The 23,464-nt window shown below is 41.8% G+C and overlaps 1 protein-coding gene across 1 annotated transcript in view; it reads left to right on the top strand.

Moving 5' to 3' along the window:
• The first annotated feature begins 515 nt into the window (after positions 1-515).
• Positions 516-23,464, top strand: part of LOC142015383 (cytosolic phospholipase A2 zeta-like) — a 39,704-nt gene continuing 16,755 nt past the window's right edge. Inside the window, exons 1-10 of the mRNA XM_074998863.1 lie at positions 516-617; positions 6,583-6,655; positions 11,990-12,126; positions 13,964-14,092; positions 18,020-18,060; positions 18,673-18,715; positions 19,087-19,153; positions 19,547-19,716; positions 23,105-23,218; positions 23,399-23,436. Coding sequence (XP_074854964.1) covers positions 516-617; positions 6,583-6,655; positions 11,990-12,126; positions 13,964-14,092; positions 18,020-18,060; positions 18,673-18,715; positions 19,087-19,153; positions 19,547-19,716; positions 23,105-23,218; positions 23,399-23,436 — 914 coding nt within the window. The remainder of the gene's footprint in view (positions 618-6,582; positions 6,656-11,989; positions 12,127-13,963; positions 14,093-18,019; positions 18,061-18,672; positions 18,716-19,086; positions 19,154-19,546; positions 19,717-23,104; positions 23,219-23,398; positions 23,437-23,464) is intronic.

The following is a 23,464-nucleotide window of genomic DNA, read 5'->3' as shown; positions in this document are numbered from 1 at the left end:
TTTGCTGAGTTACAAGCATGTGGAATGAATCAGAGACTTTTACATGTATTTTAATGGGAATTTAGTGTCCCTCACAAGTTTTCACCTATGATCAGAAATTTGGGAACCAATTGTGCTCATTTAGTGAGGGGTGAGTGTAACTATTTTTTCGATGCTGCAGGAAAAAAAAATGCAGCAAAACACTCAGCCAGATTTGCAGGGATAGAGTTTGAAATGGGCACTAGCCGTTTAGGAACATACAAATGCAGTTCCTGTGCTCTTCCTTCTTCAAAATGTCTCCAGTCACTGCCTCAGAGAGTTAATTTTAAAAATGAGTTTGAAACAACATGAAAACAGTTGGGCTGGAGGGAGCAGTGCTGTGTGAGAGCTTTCAAGGAATGGGTCTCAAAATAACAGTAGTTTTAAGGAGAGATCTGAATCAGACAGTGAACCCAGAGTAGCCCAGTGATTTTCAACACTGTTCCTTCTCTGTTACATGTACCTCAGGCTTAGGAGGTGCCTGGACCCAGTCCCTCATGTTCCGTGCTGTGCTGCTCCGCCGGATGTCAACTCAACTGCTGCCACTTCTGGCTCCTGTGATATTTACAAAGACGGAGACTGGGTTTCCTGACAGACAGGTAATGTAACCTGTAGCATTTCTTGTGGTCTATGATTTTGCGACTAGTGCATGAAGCAACTTAAGACTGTTAGAGCAGATGTGTAAAACTACAGGCCTGAGCTTAGTGATTATTGGTTTAAGTTGTACTGCTGTCGTCAATGGACGATGCAACAGTAGTAAGTTGTGCACTTTCCAGTGCATGTTTGCAGGGTCAGATCCAAACTCTGACCCCTTCAATATATAGAGTGAGGCCTGGTCTTGATCTAAAATTTAGAATGATCATGATACATTGCTCAGTGGTGTGAAAAATTCTCTCTCCAGAGCGATGTTGTCAAGACGACCTCAACCTTAATGTAGACAGCAGTAAGATGATGGAGGTGTGTTAATGTGGCTTTCTGGGACACTGTACACTTGTTCCACCTCCAATCACAGTCCCTGCACTGTTAAGGAGGATGAAAGGCTTGTGGAAGGAGAGCAGTCAATGGAAGCAGAGGGAAACCCTCCTTCCAGATGATGATGATGTGGTATCCTCTCACACGGAGGATGCCTCTCTGGGGGAGGGAATTTTAGTCAGTAGGAGAAGGCATATATTAGTAATGGGTGATTCGATCATGAGAAATGTTGATAGCTGGGTTTGTGATGACTGGGAAAACTGTATGGTGTGTGGCAGACCAGAAGTGGCTGCCAGCAAAGGTCTAATAGAGGCCAAACATTATGGGAGCTGGGGGAATGCCTTTTTGTTTCCCTCCTAAATCCCCAGACAATGCAGACCTGCAGCTTGTATAGGCAGCTGGGGCTCTTTAGGAGTCAGCCAGCCACTGCTTGCAATCGAGCACCTGCCCCCAGTTAACACCCCCAGGCTCCCTATAAAAAGTTTTCACAGGCAGCAGGGAGAGAGGAGTGCCCAGAGAGGAGGAGACTGGACGGCTGAGAGAAGTATGGAGCAGGACAGGCTGGGTGAAGCCAATGAACGCCAGGTACTGGAGGGAAGTGGTGGGTGCAGAGGCACAGGGAAGGGGTGCTGCTGTGGGGCAGGGATGAAAGCCTTGTTAGCACTCTTCTCTCCTAAGTTCCCTGGGCTGGAGTCCACCTACCCTTCCCCAGGAGGGGTTCATACTCCACCCTCACTCAAGACTGGCCTGTGATGAAAATGGCTCGGTAAAGGGAAATCCTTGCCATTGGGAAGCTCCAGGGCAGAAAAAAGGCCTCTCTGGGTCTCTGAGGCACACAAGGAGCTGCCTGGAAGTGCAGGATCCCTAAAGGGACAGTTGTGGGTTTGTCACAGGAGACTTGCCTGCCTGGTGCAAAGGTTGTGCATCTCTCGAGGTAACTAGATAGACTAATGTGTAGTGCTGGGGAGGAGCTGGTGGTCGTGGTACATGTACTTACCAATGATACAGGGAAGGGTAGGAGAGATGTCCTGGGCACTAAATTTAGGTTGCTAGGGAAGAAACTGAAATCCAGAAACTCTATAGTAGCATTTTCAGAATGCTTCCAGTTCCATGTGCCAGGCCAGGTAGGCAGGCAGAAATTCAGAGTCTCAATGGGTGGATGAGATGATTGTGTGGAGAGCAGGGGGGTTTAGATTTATTAGGAATTGGGGAAACTACTGGGATAGGGAGAGCTTACACAGGAAGGATGGATTCCTCCTAAACCAAAGGGGAACCACACTGCTGGCACTTATCCTTAAAAAGGTTGTAGAGCAGTTTTAAAACTAAGAAATTCAGGAAAGCTCTTTGGTGCAGAGGAGCACATGGATTGCACAGAGTCTCCTCTTAGAGGAGAGAATATTGATGGGAATTTTCTAGGCTTTAGTCAGGAAGCGAGGGTAAAAAAGGATGAAGTATTGGCTGGATCAGAAGAAAAACCACCTCATTAAGAGAATCAGGAAAGTGTAAACAAATAATTAGTGACAAGCTAGTAAAGTGCTTCTACACAAATGCTGGAAGTGTAAGTAATAAGATGGGTGAACTAGAGTGCCTTGTGTTAGAGGAGGATATTGATATAATAGGCATCGCAGAATCTTTGTGGAATGAGGCCAGTCAATGGGACACAAGCATCTCGGGGTATAAAATATATTGGAGGGACAGAACAAGTTGTACAGGTGGGAGAGTAGCACTATAAGTGAATGAAAGAAAAATGCAGAATCAAATGAAGTAAAACTCTTAAATGAATCAAAAGGTTCCATAGAATCTCTGTGGATAGAATGTCATGCTCTGGTAAGAATATAGAAGTAGGGATATACTCTTGACCACCTGACCAGGACAGTGATAGTGACTGAAATGCTAAGGGAGATTAGGGAGACAATGAAAATGAAAAACTTAGTAGTAGTAGGGGATTTCAATTACCCCCATATTCACTGGGTACCTGTCACCTCAGGATGAGATACAGAGATACCTTAAATGATTGCTTCTTGGAGCAACTAGTATAGGAACCAATAAGTGGAGAAGCAATTCTCGGTTTAGTTCTGAGTGGAGTGTGGGATCTGGTCCAAGAGGTAACTGTAACAGGACCACTTGGGAATTGTGACCATAATATAACAACATTTAGCATTCCTGTGGTGCGAAGAACATCTCAGTAGTCCAACATTGTGGCATTTAATTTCAGAAAGGGGAAGTATGCAAAAATGAGGTTAGTAAAATGGAAATGAAAAATGTGCACTTATTAAAGTAAAATCCCTGCAAGCTGCATGGAAACTTTTCAAAGACACCATAATAGAGGCCCATCTTAAAGGTAGACCCCAAATTAAAAAAAAAATAGTAAAAGACCCAACAAAGAGCTACTGTAGCTTAACAACCGTGTAAAAGAAGTTGTGAGAGATGAAAAATCGTGTTTTAGAAAGTGGAAGTCAAATCCTAGTGAGGAAAATAGAAAAGCGCATAAACACTGCCAAATTAAATGTAGAAATGCGATCAGAAAAGCCAAAAAGGAGTTTGAGGAACAGTTAGTCAAAAACTCAAAAAGCAATACCAAAATGTTTTTTAAATACAACAGAAGCAGGAAGCCTGCTAAACAACCAGTGGGGCCTCTAAACGTTAGAGATTCAAAGGGGCACTCAAAAATGACAGTCATTGTGGAGAAACTCAGTGAATTTTTGCTTCAGTCTTCATGACTGAGGATATTAGGGAAATTCCCAAATCTGAGCCATCCTTTGTAGGTGACAAATCCAAGGTGTTGTCCAAGATTGAGGTGTCATTAGAGGAGGTTTTCAAACTGATTGATAAACTTGAGAGTAACAAGTCACCAGGGCCAGATGGCATTCACCGAAGAGGTCTGAAAGCACTTAAATGTGAAATTGTGGAAATGTTAACTGTGGTTTGTAGAATATCCTTTAAATCCACCTCTGTACCCAATGACTGGAAGATAGCTAATGTAACACAAATATTTAAAAAGGGCTCTAGAGACAATCCCAGTAATTACAGACCAGTAAGTCTAACCTTGGTACAGGGCAAATTAGTTGAAACCATCGTAAAGAATAAAATTGTCAGACATTAGAAGAACATAATTGCTGGCAAAGGTCAGAATGGTTTCTGTAAAGGGAAATTGTCTCACTAATCTATTAGAGTTCTTAATGGAGTCAACAAACATGTGGATAAGGGGGATCCAGTAGGTAGATATTGTAATTGGATTTCCAGAAAGCCTTTGACAAGTTGCTCACCAAAGACTCTTATGTAAATTAAGTTGTCATGGGGTAAGCGGAAAGATCCTTTCATGGACTGAGAACTGGTTAAAAGGCAGGAAACGGAGGGTAGGAATAAAGAGTAAATTTTGAGAAATGAAAAGGCTAACTAGCGGTGTTCCCCAAGGATCAGTCCTAGGACCAATCCTATTCAACTTATTCATAAATGATCTGGAGAAAGGGGTAAACTGTGAGGTGGCAAAGTATGAAGATGATACTAAACTACTCAAAATAGTTAAGACCAAAGCAGACTGTGAAGAAGTTCAAAAGGATCTCCCAATACTGAGTGAATGGGCAACAAAATGGCAAATGAAATTTAATGTGGATAAATGTAAAGTAATGCACATTAGAGAAAAAAAACCCAACTATACATCCAATATGATGGGGGATAATTTAGCTAAAACTCATCAGGAAAGAGATCATGGAGTCGTCATGCACAGTTCTCTGAAAATGTCCATTCAGTGTGCAGCAACAGTTTAAAAAAAAAAAAAAAGCAAACAGCAGTCAAAAAAGCAAATTGTTAAAGAAGGATAGAGAATAAGATGGGTAATATCTGATTGCCCCAATATAAAACCACGGTACGCCCACATCTTGAATACTGCGTACATCTCCTCATCTCAACAAAAGGTATGTTGGCATTAGAAAAGTTTTATTAAAGGGCAACTAAAATGATTAGGGTTTTGGAATAGATCCCATATGAAGAGAGATTAAAGAGACTAGGACTTTTCAGCTTAGAAAAGAGGGGACTAAGGGGGATAAGATAGAGGTATATAAAATTGTGAGTGGTGTAGAGAAAGTGAAACAGGGAAAAGTTATTTCCTTATTCTCATAATATCAAAACTAGAGGACACCAAATGAAATTAATGGGCAGAAGGTTTAAAATAAATAAAAGGAAGTTCTTCTAAATACAGCTCACAGTCAATCTGTGGAAGTCCTTGCCAGAGCGGGCTGTGAAAGACAGGACTATAACAGGATTTAAAAAAGAGCTAGGTTAATTCATGGAGGTTAGGTCCATTAATGGCTATTAGCCAGGATGGGTAAGAATGGTGTCCCTAGCCTCTATTTGTCAAAAGCTGGAGGTGTATGGCAGTAGAAAGATTCCTTGGGTGATAGCTGTTTGGTCCGCTCCCTTTGGGGCACCGGGTATTGGCCACTGTTGGCAGACAGGTTACTGGGCTGGATGGACCTTTGGTTTGACCCAGTATGGCCATTCTTATGCTCTTAAAGGAGCTGAATATCCAGGCAGAAGGATGTACAATGACATCTGAGGCACAAAAGCACATTTATTATTATTTGCAAACACAATGATTTGACAGTCATTTTTAAGAATATCCCTTTCCTAATCCAATGGTTAAAGAAGATTTTTGACCAGATAGCTCCAACAAATGTGTTCTTCTCTTTTTAAATTGTTGAAATATGGATTTATTTCCTTAGCTAGCTGTACAAAGATGTCAGAAGGTCAAATTTCAGCATTCTGACTCGGAACTATTGCTGACCCTGGTCTAGCAAATAATGCAGGCACTTTGGCTTTGGTCAAGGGTTTTGATCAGGTTCTCAAATTTTTAGGTGTTCCCATAGGAGTAATCAAGTTATTGTCTTACCTTTTGTTAGCTAACTTATGCTAATTAACACATGGTCAAATTCTATTTTGAGCTGCTACCATGTGTTAATGTTCCAGTTAACATAATATTAGAACACACCTTTTTTTCCCCTAGTAAAGATAAGGCATATATACATTTTAAATCAGTAAAGTCAAACAAAAGTGGTAACAAAAAAAAAAGTGTGCTACTTCATTTGTTGTTTTATATCTCTGAGGTAAATCTGTGCAATAATTTATTGTTAGCAAATAAATGCTTTGCAGTTTTTTTCCTAAAAGAGAGCGCATGGCAGCTCAGTAATCATTGATATAATGTAAAGAACATTTTACTAGCTATGTCTCTGGGACAGCATAAAGTTTTCAATCTTAAATTATAGAGAAATATTCTGACTACATTAAATGCACTCTCTCCCTTTGCAGGGACTTTCTCATGTTTCATTAACCTCAGTATAATGGAGGGGAATGACTCTTAAGAGGAGTAGGCAATTCTGAGGTTTAAAGGCAGATTGTTGGAGTAGGTAAAGAGGAGTAGGCCAGTTGTGCTCTGCTTAATCTGATCAGCTTCTGCTTCCTCAGTCTGAAGTGATTCTTAGTTTTCACAGGATAAGCAACTCACGTGTTGGGTGTTGCCCATTTTTGTTTGATATTTGCAGTTTTCTTAAAGTGGTTTGTGGCACCGTTTAACATTTGGGTCAATTGTCTTTTCAGGTTGAGAAGTACCCATACTATAATCTCACAGTGAAAGTTCTCAGAGCTAGAAACATTCATGGCACAGATCTGTGTAAGTCCTTGACCAAAACTAATATTAATTTCTGTGAACAGAAGACATCATTTTCCACAGTACCTGTCTGACCTCTGTTGCAAACACTAAATTAACTTTATAGGTTTTTAGTCTTAATTTTTTCACTGAGGTTGATAAGGAGAGCCAGTAGAAAAATAAAGCCATATTCATTTCAAGTATACTATTAACACGAAGTAAATGTCTCACTTCTGGTATATTGAAAATGACAAAATTGGTAGGTCAAAAGATGTTGCTTTTTTTTCTTCTCTTACACTGGTGCAGATGAGGACTAACTCCAGTGAAGTAAACAAGATCACACTAGTGTAAAAACTAGGGCATGTGCAAAGTGAATCTGTCCCTTTTTATTTTTCAACCTTCAATATTGTATTAACCCTCTGAATGTTTTAAAAAAACCTAAACAAAATCAGGTGACAATGTTCCATTCCTTTAGCCAACTCCCTTTGAAAACACTGCATTTATTTAGTCTGATAACATGGATTACTTATGGCTCAAAGACAACCATTAAGCTGTGCCTTTCTTTTTTAGGTCCCATGGCCTCCTGCATTTGACACTTTTTGCCAGACTTCATCTATGCTGCTCAGAGGCCTGGGTCTCATCAGTCTATGCACTATATAGGGATCACATCTACTCAAGAGCAACCATTCCCTTTCTTATTTGGTGGTCAAACCTGGATGGAATGAGAGTTGGCATCCTTTCATCATTCCCACTTGTAGTACCACCATCATAATAGATGCATCCCTTCTGGGTTAGTTGCTCACCTGAACAGACATACCGAACAAGGTATGTGGACCCCACAGATGGTCAGACTGCATATTAGTCTACTGGAGCTGAGGGCAGACTCTGTTGGTATGCAGGCTTCTCTTCTGCTCATTCATTCTCTCTATGTGGAAGTCTTGTGGCACCTTATAGACTAACAGATATTTTGGAGCATAAGCTTTTGTGGGCAAAGACCTGCTTCATCAGATGCATGAGTGGGGGTGGTTTCAGAGGGGTATTTAAAGAGTGGGGTCCCAGAAAAAGGGAGGGCCAGAGCTGACAGGGTCTATTCAGCAAGGTGGAAATGGCCCATTATCAAGAGTAGGCATCAAAAGAGGAAAAAACAAGTCAGATCAGACAGATGGGTATGAGCCACTGTCAGAGTCTAATGGGGATATCTTAACACCCAGGGTAGAGAAGCTGCCTTTGTAAGCTGCGAGCCACCCCCCAGTCTCTGTTTAATCCTTGGCTAATGGAGTCACATTTGCAAATAAATGGCAGCTCAGAGATTTCTCTCTCCATTTGATTTTTGAAATTTCTTTGTTCAGGACTGCCACTCTTAAATCTGCTACTGAGTGTCCAAGGAGATTGAAGTGTTCACCCACAAGCTTCTGTACATTACCATTCCTGATGTCTGATTTATGTCCATTTATTCTTTTATAAAGAGACTGTCCAGTTTGGGCAATGTAAATTGCAGTGGGGCATTGCTGGCGCATGATGCATATATTATATTAGTAGAAGTGCAGGTAAAGGAGCCCCTGATGGTACGGTTGATGTTAGGCCCTGTGATGATGACACTAGTGTAGATATGTGAGCAGAGTTGGCAGCAAGGACCGTTGCAGGGGCTGGTTTCAGGCCTAGAGCCACTGGTTTGTGATTTGTAGTGGCTGGTGAGGATTTGTTTAAGGTTGGCCGGCTGTCTGTAGGTGAGGACAGGCCTGCCTTCCAGGGCTTAATTACTCTTAGCAGACAACCTGAACAGCACTTTTCTGCAGACTGTGAGGGGGAGATACATAGCTGTGTCCTGAATGAGAGAATAATTCAGTGGGGAATACTAAGGAATGAAGTCTTTGTCTCTTTGTGTCCCAAATACACAGGAAGCTTCCCTTGTAGTACTCCATGGACATTGGCTCACAGGGTCTGTAATAGAATCTCTCTAGTCTAAAAGATCCACTTGATCTTTTACTAGGTTTCCCCTTTCACCCATCTATTCAGAGCATTCAGTTGAAGAGTCCACCACAGGGATACCAAACTATTCTTTATTAACTATAATATAGGAAAGGTAAAAAGCAACTGGAAAAGAATAAAATAACTAGGTCTGGAAACTGTTAAACTTACAACAGACAAGCGTACACACAGGAGAAGGGACTCGATGTTTCACTGCACACTGTCTTGATGGTGGTCAGGAATGACAGGATGGTAGCAGGTGGTTAGGCAGAATCCTGTCTAAATACCCTCCCTTGCCCCTTTTCATCATTGTGCATGGATGTTAAACCTATCTAATAAAAAATACTGTGATTGCAGGGACCCCTCTGATATACCCATAGATGACACCGAATCAAATCCATAAACTGCCACTTAAAGTTAGTGGCAGCTTTCTGACTGAACCTGTCACTCAGGGGAGCAGCACTCACCACACCCTCCCAGTGGCCAGGCTAGAGAAAGAGAGCCCAGACCTCTTCAAGAGCTCTCGATGGATTCAAATTTCCTAGCAAAAATTTTCTGCTCTCTCTGACTAAGGAAGAAGAAACCAGTTTCAAAATGGAGGTTGCTCTGTTGTTAGAACCAATAAGATGGCACAACCAAACAGATAAACTATGTACAGTAACTTTTATAAATTCACATTAACAGGCCATGCTTTCCTATTGCCATGGATGGACAAACTGAACTATTGCTGAGAATGACAGTTCATCCTTCTCTCAGGATCTGCTCATTTCTGGACTTCCTTCTTCAAGGAGGAGGCAGAATGAGACATCACTCTCCAAACCCACATATAATGGAAGAGTCACACTGTCATTGGGTATAAAGTGTGAAAAGAGACCTGGAAAAAGGCTGGACTGGGAGACAATGGGAAAGGAGGCATGAGGCAGCCAATCAAAGCTCAGCTGGGCTGGATAAAAAGGGGACTGGCCTGGATGAGTGGTCAGTCTTATTCCTTTTGGGGAGAGAGAAGAACATAATTGTTTGACAGGAACTGGTACCTGGAGCAGAGCAGTGCTGGGTAAAGACAAGAGAAGCTGTAGAGCTCTGACTTAGCAAATCCCTTAGCCGAGGCCTGCCACTAAGGAAACCATAGGGCTGCATGGGGCAAACAGGGTAGGAGGACAAAAAGTCCACCCCCGTGCCAACACTGAGTGGTCAGTTTAGAATGTCCTTTGCCCCTGAGGGAAGGGCCTAGATGTAGAATGATGGACACTGGGCCTAGAAGTAATGGGATTCCCTGGGAGAGGAGGACATCAGCCATAGGAGCACCTCCAGGATGGCAGCACCTCAGGATAGGGGCACCAAGGTCTGGGAGGGATGTGGAGCCTGAAGGGGTGGAAAAAAGGAGCAGGTAACAGCAAGAAGGACACCGGACAGTAGAGAGTGCTCTGACGCTGAAAAGCTAATTTCCAGGTTGGTCATCAGAAAGCGCTGTAGTGGTGAATTAAATGCATAACACCACTCCACCTCATGGCCTAGTGTTCGAACGGTTATCAGAACTCGTGTTTTTTCATTTGGCATTCATTGAAGATATTCCTATTTCAAGTAGGAAAGAGTATCGGAGGGGTAGCCGTGTTAGTCTGGATCTGTAACAGCTACAAAGGGTCCTGTGGCACCTTATAGACTAAAAGAAAAGTTTTGAGCATGAGCTTTCGTGAGCACAGACTCACTTCATCAGGAGCATCTGATGAAGTGAGTCTGTGCTCACGAAAGCTCATGCTCAAAACTTTTCTGTTAGTCTATAAGGTGCCACAGGACCCTTCACTGCTGTAAGTAGGGAAGACTCAGCTAAGACCTCCTAAATAGCTAAATGGAGCTGCATTTTTGCCTGAACTCAGCATAACAGTCTTCCCAAGTTCTGAGAAATCCCAGTCATTTGGTTTACCCTCTGTTATTTAAAGAGTTCAGATCTTTTCATTAGCTCACCTCAGGTCTATTTTGTAGGGGTCAGTCTTGCCGCCTTCTAGTAAAGAGTTGTTTTGTCTTTACTCACCCTTCAGTAATGAGATTTATGAAAGGCTTAGTTAGAACTTTTCTGCCTGTCATCAAACCTGCATCCCAATGGGACCTTCATCTCATCTTTTCAGCAGTCCCAAGGCTGTCATTTGAATCCTTGGCAGCATGCTTCATGCCCCACCTATCCATAAATGTTTCATTTTTAGTTGTTCTTACCTCAGCCAGAAGGGTGAGTGAGATGGGAGCCTGCATGGCACATCCATCACATGCTATTTTTCATACACAAAAAGTCTCCCTGTTGCTCCATCCAAAATTCCTACTTATTTCTGAATTCCACGTTAAACAGATTATCTTAGAGGAGACTTAATTCTCTTGATGTCAGACATGTCTGGGCATTCTACATGCGGAGGGACAAATCTAATTGAAAAGCACCTAAGTTATATCATTCCATAGGAGACTGGTGATGAGGACAAGTTATATCCTGTTAGAGCATCTTTAAATGGATTGCTGGCTGCGTTATCCTTTACTATCACTTAGCACCTGTCCCTTCTCATGATGGGATAAGAACACATTCCACCAAAGCACCAGCTGTCCCTTGAACATCATTGTAAGAAGCACTAATAGTGGATGCATACAGGGTAGCTTCCTGGAGCTCCATTCACACAGTCATAAAACATTGCATGCTCTTTCAGGAGTGTGCTGAATATGCAGTAGTAAAAGCTGAAGCACTTCAAACATCTTTGCAGCTGGCATTCTTTAATGCTCCTCCGGGATGAATACTGCCGGCCAGTCACCCATGTTGTGGAATACACATAGGGAGAAGTGCTTGAAGAAGAAATGGAAGTTATTTACTGGTCACCAAAAGGCCTCAGATGTGTGGTCCATATCTGTATTGCACTACTTGCCTCCTGTCCCCTCTGCTTTAGATGCTGCTGTCTTCATGGTATGCATCGAGCCTTTACTGCACATGAAAGCATGGTGAGTGAATCATGAAATAAAGGAGGAGTCCTGTGACACCTTAGAGACTAACAACTGTATTCATTAGGTAATGAGCTTTCATGGGTAGGTGGAGTGATATCTTTTTGTCCACTCTCCAAATAGGAGTAAAATAATTTCAGAAGGATAAATCTCTTTGGAGCACTATTCCTTTTTCAGCAGCGTCCCTTTGAAGAAGGGATTAGCACTGGGACAAACCTGGAAAAGGAGCTATTGCTATGAAGAGCTATTCAGTTTGCTGCTGTTGAAAATGTCTCTCTTAATGAGGGCACATTCCTAGCTAGCTGTTTTTTTCTGTTAAGTTCTGCATGATCCTATGACATGATAGAACACAGAAAGCAATGAAACACACCTGATCAGAGTAGTTCTAATACCATTCTTCCGTTCTCTTTTTTTTTCTAGTGTCCAAGGCAGACTGCTATGTGCAGTTACAGCTACCAACTGCATCTCCAATCACTTATCGAACTCGGGTTATTGATAGCTCCAGTAATCCAGAGTGGAACGAAACCTTCCAGTACAGAATCCATGAACCTGTCAAGGTGAGGGCGAGCCTTTTGATATTGAGCACTCAGGTTATCTGGTGCTTCAGGAGCCCCAGAATCTTGAATTTAAAAACCATCAAAGAATCTTTATTCCAAAAAAGTCATTTCATGTACTATGTCTCACTACGAGATGTTTGCGCACAACACCCAAACATGTTCTGTAAGTTCCTGCTTAGCCATCCAAAGAGCTGATTCATGTTCGTGCTTGCTCTTGAAAATCACAGCTGAGATGAGAGGACTTCTCTTCTTCTTCTTCTTCTTTTTTTTTTTAAACTAGTACTGGCTGATTCGTTTGGGAGGAAGAGAGCATGATGATGATTGTGTGTATTGCTGTAGTGTCTAGGAGCTCCAGTGAAGGAGCAGGACCCATTTGTAATAGGTACTGTGCAGCCACAGAACAGAGTTCCTGCACCAAAGAGCTTACAGTCAAAGCATAAAGCAAGAGACAATAGATGGATATAGACCCATCAGGGAATATAAGGAAACCATGAAACTATGTTGGTAACCATCATTAAATATGATCAAGCAATCTGATAGTGGCCTCATAAAGTTTCAGGAAATTCCTTGACAATGTAGGTGAACTTTCCTGAAATATTCATTATCCCATCCTGGGTCTATTGTGTTGTTATGGATATATTTTTGCTAACATCACTGATTGGGCAAGAATGCTGGGATCAGCTAAATTTAAATCAGTTTGTGTTATTCTTGTTAACTGTGAGTTTGTTTTACTGGCTACAGTAACTTTAATATTACAGGAAGACAGAATTAAGTGATGAGAGGAAAGAGTAAATTTGTCACATATTGACACAGCTGGACAGTAGAGTAGCATGAGTGACAGAATTTGAAAACATTTCATTCGTACCAGTGCTCTGTTTTGAGATTAGTGAAAGATAAATAAGGGCATTAATTTTTTTTTAAAAAATCATAGCATCTCTTAATACCTCCACTCCCGCACCCGAAAAAAAAAATCCCACTGTCTGCAGAGTTTAGTTAATGGATACTGATTCCCAGCCTAACTTGACCTGTGCCAGGGTTGTTTGATGAGGATGTGAGTTGGGTTGATAAATGATTCTAACAAGTTGCCTGAAAGTTACAAACAGGTAAGAGTTAGATTTACCAAAGCAAAAGCAATAATGCAACAAAGAACTTTATATTCTCTCTAATTCATAAGGACACTTAGTTCAGGCTGCTACTCCTGAGGCTAAGACTGAGTATGTCTGTAGATTAGCTATGACATGGGCCATTTATTAGGCAACTGTGCTCTCTCTCGCCTGGTTGGTTAGTAGCACGCCTTTCCAATAATCTTGGTATGGCTTGTCTCTGCTCAGTGGTTAGGAAGTTGTTGGGTGCTTCCTAATCACACTGAAAAGGCAGAAACTGCTCTCCTTCCCTCAAGTAAACCAGTACTGAGTAATGGGGAAATTCCAAACAAATTATGGCTGGTGTGTTCCTTTTAACTGGAAAAAAAATCAGGAAATCTCTTCCAGAGAAATCATTCAAATTGCAAGCTAACAAGTTCATGTCCTCCTTGGTGTCGTGAGGTCTTTGGAATAGGGTGAATTCTACAAATGGGGAAAGATGAAATTGTCGCAAAAGGACTCTTACTATTTTAGACCTTTAACGGGTGTCTTATAAACAATAGAGATTAAAACCAATAGTAGTACTAAGTAAATCATATCACTTTCATCCATCAACCTGCTTTTGTTAACATGAATATGGTCCTTTTTATCAGCCGTGGGGTGTGCGGGGGAGAGAGAGAGAGAGAGAGAGACTGTGTGTACTTCCACCTTCCTCCAACCTGTTCACTGAACAGTTTTGTTGTGTTTTGTTTTAGAACGTTCTACATTTGACTCTCTTTGATGAAGACGTTTATGTAAACGAGGACCTTACTGATATTGTCTTTGATGTTGAGGGTATGAAGCCAGGCCAAACTATGAAGAACACTTTCCAGTTAAACCCAGAGGTTTGTACCATTCAGTCTGTTGCCAAGTACCTTTTCAAACCTGTTCAATGCAGCCATGCAGAGACAGACGCATAGAGAAACCTCTCCACATTGCAGAAATTGCGCAGTGCTTTTGGTAATACTGTTAGGGTTACAAGATTTCTCTTAACAGCAACGAAGGGTCCTGTGGCACCTTATAGACTAACAGAAAAGTTTTGAGCATGAGCTTCCGTGAGCACAGACTCACTTCATCAGATGCTGGTCTTGGAAATCTGCAGGGCCAGGTATAAATAAGCCAGAGCAAGGGTGGGGATAACAAGGTTAGCTCAGTCAGCAAGGGTGAGGCTTACTACCAGCAGTTGATCTGGAGGTGTGAACACCAAGGGAGGGGAAGCTGCTTCTGTATTTAGCCAGCCATTCGCAGTCTTTGTTTAAACCAGAGCTGAGGGCGTCTGAGATTTCTCTTTTCAGCCATTTTGGGAACACCTGTCATTATTTAGAACACTACATATTAAACAAAGGGCCTCCTCCTCTTTGCTAGTATCATAAACATAATCACATTATTCTTGAGGTTTTACATCTTCTGTGGTCCACCAACTCTAGAGGGTAACACAGTTGGACATATTTGAGCAGACTCAAAGAATCATAGAACTGGAAGCAACCTCAAGAGGTCATCAAGTACAACACCCTACACTTGTGACAGGGCCAAGCAGCATCTAGACCATCCCTGACAGGTGTTTTTCTACTTTAATCCTAAAAATCTCCAATGATGGAGATTCTACAACCTCCCTAGGCAATTGATCCCTGTGCATAAGCACTGCGACAGTTACAAAGTTTTTGGTAATGCCTAATCTAAACCTCTCTTGCTGCAGTTAAGCTCGTTGCTTCTTGTTCTACTCTGAGGTTGAGGAGAATAATTTTTCTCCCTCCTCCTTTTAGGCACTTGAAAGCTATTAGGGTCTCTCTGTTGTCTTTTCCAGACTAAAGATGACCATTTCTTTCAACTGTCCCTCATAGATCAGGTCTCTAGAGCTATAATAATTTGTTGCTCTTTTCTGGACTTTTTACAGTTTGTCTGTGTTGGTGGGTCTGAGAGGCTGGGGAAAGCAATGTTATGCAGAGCTACAAAGAAAGCAAAACTTCTAATTGAAATCATTTTACAGTTCTGTACCGCTTTGAATCTCTCTTCTGTCTTCCCCACTCCTTTGTGCTCCTGCCTGTTGTCTTTTTTTCCTGCCTTTTCCCAGTAGAACCTTTTGACTATCTTAAGCCAATGGCCTAAATGACACTAATGGGCTATGTCTACAGTAGCCCCAAACTTCAAAATGGCCATGCAAATGGCCATTTCGAAGTTTACTAATGAAGAGCTGACATACATATTCAGCGCCTCATTAGCATGCGGGTGGCCGCAGCACTTCGAAATTGACATGGCTCACTGCCGCGTGGCTCGTTCGGATGGGACTCCTTTTCAAAAGGACCCCTGCTACTTCAAAGTCCCCTTATTCCTATCTGCTCATAGGAATAAGGGGACTTCGAAGTAGGCGGGGTCCTTTTGAAAAGGAGTCCCGTCTGAACGAGCCATGCGGCAGCGAGCCGTGTCAATTTCGAAGTCCCCTTATTCCTATGAGCAGATAGGAATAAGGGGACTTTGAAGTAGGCGAGGTCCTTTTGAAAAGGAGCCCGTCTGAATGAGCCGCGTCAATTTCGAAGTGCCACAGCTGCCCGCATGCTAATGAGGCGCTGAATATGTATGTCAGCGCTTCATTAGTAAACTTCGAAATGGCCATTTGCATGGCCATTTTGAAGTTTGGGGCTAGTGTAGACAAGGCCATGGAGGGACTGCAGTTTTCAGTAATTTGATTTAGATGGGGTTGAGGCTTTACAATTTGTGTTATTTTAACTTTAGATGAAAATTTATAATGGATTAAATTATGCATGTTTTTAAATGCCACTATTGGTAAGGCGTTTATGGCTGCAATAGTCAAAGGTTGAAAATGGAAAGCCTTGGTGTTGGTAACACTTAAGCAGTTAAGGAGCTTTAGTCATATGAATTGATTCCAGTGGGACTAGTCATGTTTTTTGGAACTGGTGGAAGGTGAGCAAGTTTGCTTCAGAATTGAATTTTTCCAGCTTCTCAGTAGAAGTGTTTTGAATAGCATTTAAGTTCACTTTACTACTTGGTTATGGAATATAGCATAGTACAGCAGTTTTTCAATCCAACATTGCTACAGAAAGTTATTTTCACATACAAACTCCTGCCTCTAATGAAGAGAACTGGAGTTGTTTATTTTAGAAGAAATCTCAATAATAACGTTTTAATATAGTTGTTGGCATGTCGATTTGGTTATATTTGAAAAAGTGACTGTAAAAAATCTTTCAGAGGGGTAGCCAGATTAGGATGTTGCTTAACAAGAAAAGAACAGTCCTGTAGCACCTTAAATACTAACAATTTTATTAAGAACTGACCTTTCATGGGTAAGATGCACTTCATCAGATTCTGGAGCAAGAATGCAAAAACAGGATATATATGCCCTATTTCACAAACACTTGGAGAGCAGTGGAGTTGAAAGTGGTGGCCAGAGTGGTCAAACTGGGGCAATGTGGGACACCAGCAGGATGCCAAGAACATTCAATTTTCACTCCAGGATGCTCCATTTTCCCCACCCTAAACTTGACCAAACAAGGTCAGTTTTGGTGTTACTCCTTGTGAAAGGCACGAGTAGAAAAGTCAACCCTAGGAGCCCTTAACATTGGCAGAATTGATCCTCAGTGTGGCCTGATGGTTGATTTTCTCAGCAAAAGTCAGCTAAATTTGACCCAACCTACTAGTGTAGGCCAGGCCTAGTTGTCATTGCTTCAACTGGAATTTGCAATCTAAAAATCACAGTAAACTTTCTGCTCTTGCATCATCACCCCAATACACCGAGATGGTCACATACCCCACAATTAAGATGGGATTTGTTTGCAAAAGGAAGAATTTAATATTTCTGAGTATCTGAACCAGAGTGTTTGGCTCTGAGGTTTTAATTTGAGCAATTTTGTGCTGAGAAAGTAATATTTTTCATTTAATCTTGCCTGGTAATTCTGTTGATCCAGAATAAAATCCTACACGCCTTTCTGATGGTTAACATTTTGACTGATGCACAGAGGTTTGAACTGCTAGCTTCCAGAGCTAAAAGCATAAATTTCTACAGCTTGACCTAAGTGTGTGTGTGTGTGTGTGTGTAAATAAAACAGCTCTCATCCTCTGCAGATTGAGTTCAGAGTGGGAACTGTAACGCTCTCACTGGTCAGTTAAACTCTGAGTTGTTTTAGCTGAAAATGCTAGTGTAAAACAAGAATGGCTCACCAGAGAAGAAAGCAGAAGTGACTCTGCCCAAAGGTTGCAGATTAGCTTAATCATATGCCTGTTCTTGAAGTGGTGTTGTCATCCCAGGATAGCAGAAATACGAGTGTGAGAGGTATCAGAGGGGTTGCTGTATTAGTCTGTATACACAAAAACAATGAGAAGTTCCTGTAGCACCTTATAGACTAACAGATTTTTTGGACCATAAGCTTTTGTGGGCATGTGATGAAGTGGGTCTTTGCACATGAAAGCTTATTCTCTGAAAAAGGCGTGAGAGGTAATATCTTTTATTGGACCAGCTTCTGTTGGTGACAGTCAAACTTTGGAACTGAAGAAGTGGTTTATGTAGCTCAAAAGTGCATCCCTTCCACCTGCAGAGGTTGGTCCAATAAAAGATATAACCTCAACCCCCCAACTTTCTAATTTTTTTGGTTACATTTGGGAATATAATTTCACATTTTTAGTGAAAGCAACACAAATCTCTAGAGTATATATCCTAATGTGAAGACTGTCTTATAGGCAGCTGCTGGGTTAACCCAGTCCTGCTTCATATTCTTTCTAATGATCAGAGATCTCCTTCTGTGTCTGATATTTTTTTAAAGGCTCAGGAGGGGCTGGATGTAGAGTTCTACTTAGAAAAAAGGTGAGTCTGACTCTCTAAATACACTGCTTAGTGTAAATGTGCATTGTTTGTACATTGTTTTAGAACACAGTGATGGTCTCCCACCTGTAACAATTCTTTGCGCTACTTCTGAGCTTAGTTATAAATGTCTTCAAGGCTATGGGCTCCTCAATTTTAGGGCACTGGCACAGTGTTCTGTGATATTCCTTTGGGATCTTGTGGTCTTGGTATCAAAATAAGAAGAATTATAGTATTGGAATCTATCTGCTATTGCTGTAATGAAGTTCATGTTGATCAAGTCTTAGCCTGCAGTGGAAGATTACTGCTATAATGTCTGTTATACAATGCTGGTGTACCTGCTCATCCAGAACAATTGTTTTATGTCTGGCCGACTTCTGTTTAAGACCAGTCTCCCTTCTGGATACTGAGGTGACTTTGTGCAGCTGTCACGTGCACACTCAAAGCCAGGAGGCCTTTTTTGGTGGAATAATGAAAATGTTTCCATTGTTCACTGAAGGGACCCATTCACTGAGCTGCCACTCAGTTTGGAAAGGGAGGTGATGGGCATCAAAATGAGGCACCAATGGCAAATTAAAATCCAAACTCATCCTTATTTATCCTTTACCTTCACAGCTCAGATCCCCCGACTGAGGTCCTCACCAATGGTGTCCTGGTGGTGAGTGAGAGGAGTCAATTGGTTATGTATTAGAGAACTGTTACTTAATGCAGCTTTTCAGTGGTTAAACAGGGAACGAGCACTTCATAATGAGAGGCTTTCCAAAATCCGTGCATCCCATTTCCTCACCTTTACACGTGTCCCTTCTTGCATTTGCTGATATAAAAATATTTAATATGAATTTCTGGAAATTAGGGCACCAACCCATGATAGGGGTTATACTTTCCAGTAGAGAAAATGACATCAAAGCCAAGCACCTGGCACTTACTTGCCCTGCCCCTTTTCTGTGCTGCTTTGTGCTTTTGTAATATGCTTCAATAGGGTGATGAAGGAAACCTCATAACCAGAGATGTCATTTGTTTTTCAAATAGGCTCATCCTTGCCTCCGTCTCCAAGGTGTAGTCCATAAAGATAAAAAGTCGAAGCTGAGTGAAAAGGGTAGGGCTGCTTGTGACTTTCATAGAAGAGTCATTCTGTATAGCTTGCTCTTTAGCACATCCATGCGCTTGAGGGGCGGGGGGGAGGAGGAGTATGCATCCTCACCTGAATTTTGTTTCTTGGCATCCAATTCTAAGGAGGTTTGCATCAGTGGCTGTGTAAAACACGTTGTCTACTAATTTCTTTAAAGGAGTTGCTTTTTTACTACTCTGTTACTAAAATATTATAAATGAAATGATACTGCATTTTTCTATAAAGTGCCACCTAAAAGAAAACTAGGGGGATTTAGTTTTAGTGTCTGTGGTCTGGCTGTCACTTGTAATATCATTCCTTAGTTTTCAGCGTGTATTTCAGTGACTGATGTGACCTAAAACCTCCTATTCCTATTCTCAGGGAGCTGTCAGGTGAAGCTATCAGTGCCGGGGTCCTGTGAGAAACAGTTGTATGCTCCCTGCAGACTGGAGAGTGATCAAGATTTTAGGACCCCTTTTGTTTTTCATGTAGACAAAGAAATGTGTCCAGAGCTGCAGGTGGAGCTGGAACAAACAATTAATGTCTTACAGGTGAGCATCTATTTTAACTTCTACATATAGCCCACTTTTGGAATAAATCCATCGCAAAGCAAAACTTTTCACATTTTGACTGAGGAGTAATTTGCACTAACTTATGCTTATGTTCATCTGGCCAAGCATTTCTTCAGAGATTAGAGGGAGGTCACATGGCCAGGAAACCCTTCTCCCAACATTCTTTTTCACCAGTTGCTCCTGCTCATGGAGTACTGAAAATTACAGCTGGGGATGGTTGTACTCCCTAGTATGCAGGTTCCCTGGCAATTCCTGTTAAAAGATCCTCTTTTTTTTTTTGATGGCTTATAACTGTGTCAGAGTTTGTCTGCAGTCTGAAATTTTCCATGTTTGGTATCCATCTTAAGCTGGATTCTTTTAGAAAATTTCAGACAAAACTGCTCAGCTCTTGCTGAGAACAAGGTAAGGGAAAATGTTCTTTTGCATGTGGTATTCATTTTCTCTGAACAACTGTAGTGCTCCTCTATTTTTCACAAAGGACATTAAATGTGGCAGTGGGTTGTCTTTGTCTCGCTATGTGCTTTTTGCCATCCCTGTTTAAAATCCACTTAAACTTTGCAAAGTTGTGAGTTTTTGAATAATCACAGTTTACATATGCTCCAAAACTCATTTTATATTAAAAAGTTAAAATCTCCAGGGATTCCTCCCTCATTGAATGTTCTTGATCCTTTCACAGCTACTACAGGTTGAACCTCTGTAGTCTAGCCTTTCTGGTCCAGCAGCATCCATCATCTGGCATGAGGTGGCTATCCGTCCTGTTTTTCCCTGGACAGTTGTCCCTTATTTAAGCTGTCTTACAGGCATCTCGACTTTAAGAAAGTGGTCAAATTGTCCCGTATTTTGCATGGCTCATGTTCCTTGGTGACTTGGTGTCTCAGGGCTGCAGCCCCCACTGCCAAAGAGCTCTTCCACAAGGCAGCTGCCCTGTTGCCCAGTGCCTTGGGGCAGCAGCTCCTGGTACAGGGGAGCTTCTCCGTGGGACAGCTACCCCACTCTCTGGCATTCTACTGTGGCAACCCTCACTGCCAGTGAGCTCTGCAAGAGGGTGGCTGCCTCATTCCCTGGTGTCCCATACATAGGGAAGGCAGCTCCTGCTTCCAGGGATCCCCTCAATGAAGCTAATGCCTTGTTCCCCAGCATCTCTGCCTTGGGGAAGCAGCTCCTGTACAGGGCAACCGCCACATTCTTTGTTCCCTCCTGCTGGAAGGCTGCGAAACCCCTATTCTCTGCTCCCCTGTCATCGGGAGGCTGTGGCACCCTCCATCACCAGTGTTTCACAATGGGGCAGCAGCTGCCATTGCTGAGAAGCCCTGATATGGGACAGAAGTCCCCCATCCCAGAGGCCAGTGTCTCGTATTTGCCACAGAGCAATGTGGTCACCCTAGTCTGGAAATATTTTAGTTAGTTGGATATCCACTTATAAGGGGTGTGGCCAAGTTTTCTGTGGTCCTATAAAGTTTGTTTACAGTCACCCCAGTCCTGGTTCTCAGTGTTTTGTGCTATTGTTTAGCTCTAATTTATCCCTAAATACCTAATGCGAGTCCAGTAAGTGGTGGAAGTGTTGGTATTGTGCTAGATAATATTGACCTCCTATGGTCTGGCAAATTCTCTGGTCCAGTATGGATCAGGTCCTGACTGTGCCAGACTAGAGAGGTTCAGCCTGTAGTGCTGATGAGTTGCTGTGTGACTGAACATGCTTCTTCCAGCCTAGGACTACATGGGCAAGAGTGTACTTACCCTGTGTGTAATGCCTGCAGTCTGCGTATGGAGCTTGAACCTGAGAGCAAGGAAGCCTTTCTCTCTTATGCTTTCAGTGACTCCTTCCCTGATGGTAGTCCATCAGTGTGGAGGAGAAAGGAGGCCATCTGATTTGAAGGCAGTGAGGACAAAAGTTGGTGTGAGGAGTAACTGGGAAAGCAGTAGTCTAAAACAGAGTCTGGTGAGACTGGACCTGTAGTGGGTTAAGAAAAGAGAAGGACTGAATGAGATACAGGTGCGATGGAAAAAAAAAGCATATGATTGTGTAGTTATTAAAAATTGCCACATGCAATAGGGGAGGGATTTGAAGTTGCATGGACCATCTGAATACTGTCATTGCTTAACTTCTAAAAACTTGAATTGCTAACATTAATAAAGTCCTTGTAACTTTGTAGTGGGTGATGGGTGAGCATACACCCCACTCCCCCACATACATTAGTGTGGTATTTGATAAAGCTATGCCTACACAAGAAGTCACTGTTGGAGGGGATGTCCTGGAAGAAGTTCCATTTACATATTGTGTCTCCACGTAAAAGCAGACCAAAAGAGCAATTTGCTCTGTCAACAGAGAGCACCCAGACTGCTTGGCCCCCTCTCTTGATGGAACAGCCAGCCAGAAACCCTGCAAATGGGGCTGCTCAGTGAACCGGAAACCCTGTCTAGACAACAGGCCCCCAGAGCATCTACATGGCTTTTTTTTTTTTTTTTTTTTTTTGGACAGAACACTGTCGAGAGAGACATTACACCTGAAAAGGGAGATGTATAATGCTGCTGGCGGATGTGCTGAGTTTTGTTGACAAACTGTCAACAAAAGCCCAATTTTGGAAGGAAAAACCTCTTTTGTTGCTTTTGGAAGGAAAAGCCTCTTTTGTTGCTGTAGCTGTAAGGCTTTACCAGCATGAGTTTAGTTATCCATGTAATGCAGATCAAATCTTTATGCTATGCCATTGTGTTGTGCATGTGCTACATGATACAGGGAAATGATTTTACAATTTTTAAAGACAAATATTTTTCTATTGGATTTTCTTATCTCTCTCTTGTGTTTAAAAAAAAAAGGTGTCTCAGATTTCATAAATTTAAACTCTGTAAGGAATCAAAAGTTGCTTTACTAGCTTTGTAAAAATGTACCTCCTAAAAAGAACTAAAATAGCTTTTCTAGACTAAATGCTGTGACTGTAGAATCTGATATCAACAGGCATTCCAGGGCTAGAATGAAGTGTTCTTTAATAAAGGTCACAATATATTGGACTTTAGACTTGGTCGGAATGTAGCAAATTGTATTACCTATCACTGGCTCATTTGGGTGAGAGAGAAACATTTTGTGCCAGGTTCATTTTGAAAAGGGAATGGTTAGATTTTTTTGAAGTTATTTAGACAGAATGATGGAAATAATCCCAACAAAGATGGCTGTGGGGACAGAATACGTAAGGTGGTCAAAAGTACGTGATATCCTAAGACTTTCTTCTGTAGAGTTTTTGTTGTGTGTTGTGGTATGTGAACAACTCCACTCCACTGTGACCATTCTGCTTTTGTATTTTCATTGGCAAAATAATTATTTTAATGAAAACTACTTTTCTGTGACTGTTGGATTATTTTTTTTTGTTATTAGGACGAAATAACCTTTGACCAAGAAAAGCAGAGTGTGCTTCTGGGACAGGGGATTGTCCCAGTTAAATCACTCCCTGTTGGACAGGAAGTAGACATTACCGTTCCTCTAGGCGAGGTAACCCACTGATATTTTGGCCTGTACAGTAAATGAGGTGTGCTCCATATTTGCCTTTACTGGTGAAAGTGCTTATTTGTATTGTATTTGATGATAATGGTGAGGGTGTTTTTTGTGCCCTGTTAGTAGGTTCACCTTGTGAAACTACCTTTGATTCAAGAATTTATCATATTTTTACAGGGTCAAAATTTGGATGTGTGTGTGAAGGCTGACGAGAGGTGAGTCAGAGTCTCTTATGTCCTTGCA

Source organism: Carettochelys insculpta, chromosome 6 (genome assembly GCF_033958435.1).
Source record: "Carettochelys insculpta isolate YL-2023 chromosome 6, ASM3395843v1, whole genome shotgun sequence".
Lineage (NCBI taxonomy): Eukaryota > Metazoa > Chordata > Testudines > Carettochelyidae > Carettochelys > Carettochelys insculpta.
Note: the sequence above shows the minus strand (reverse complement) of the source record. Positions and strands in the feature narration are given on the sequence as shown.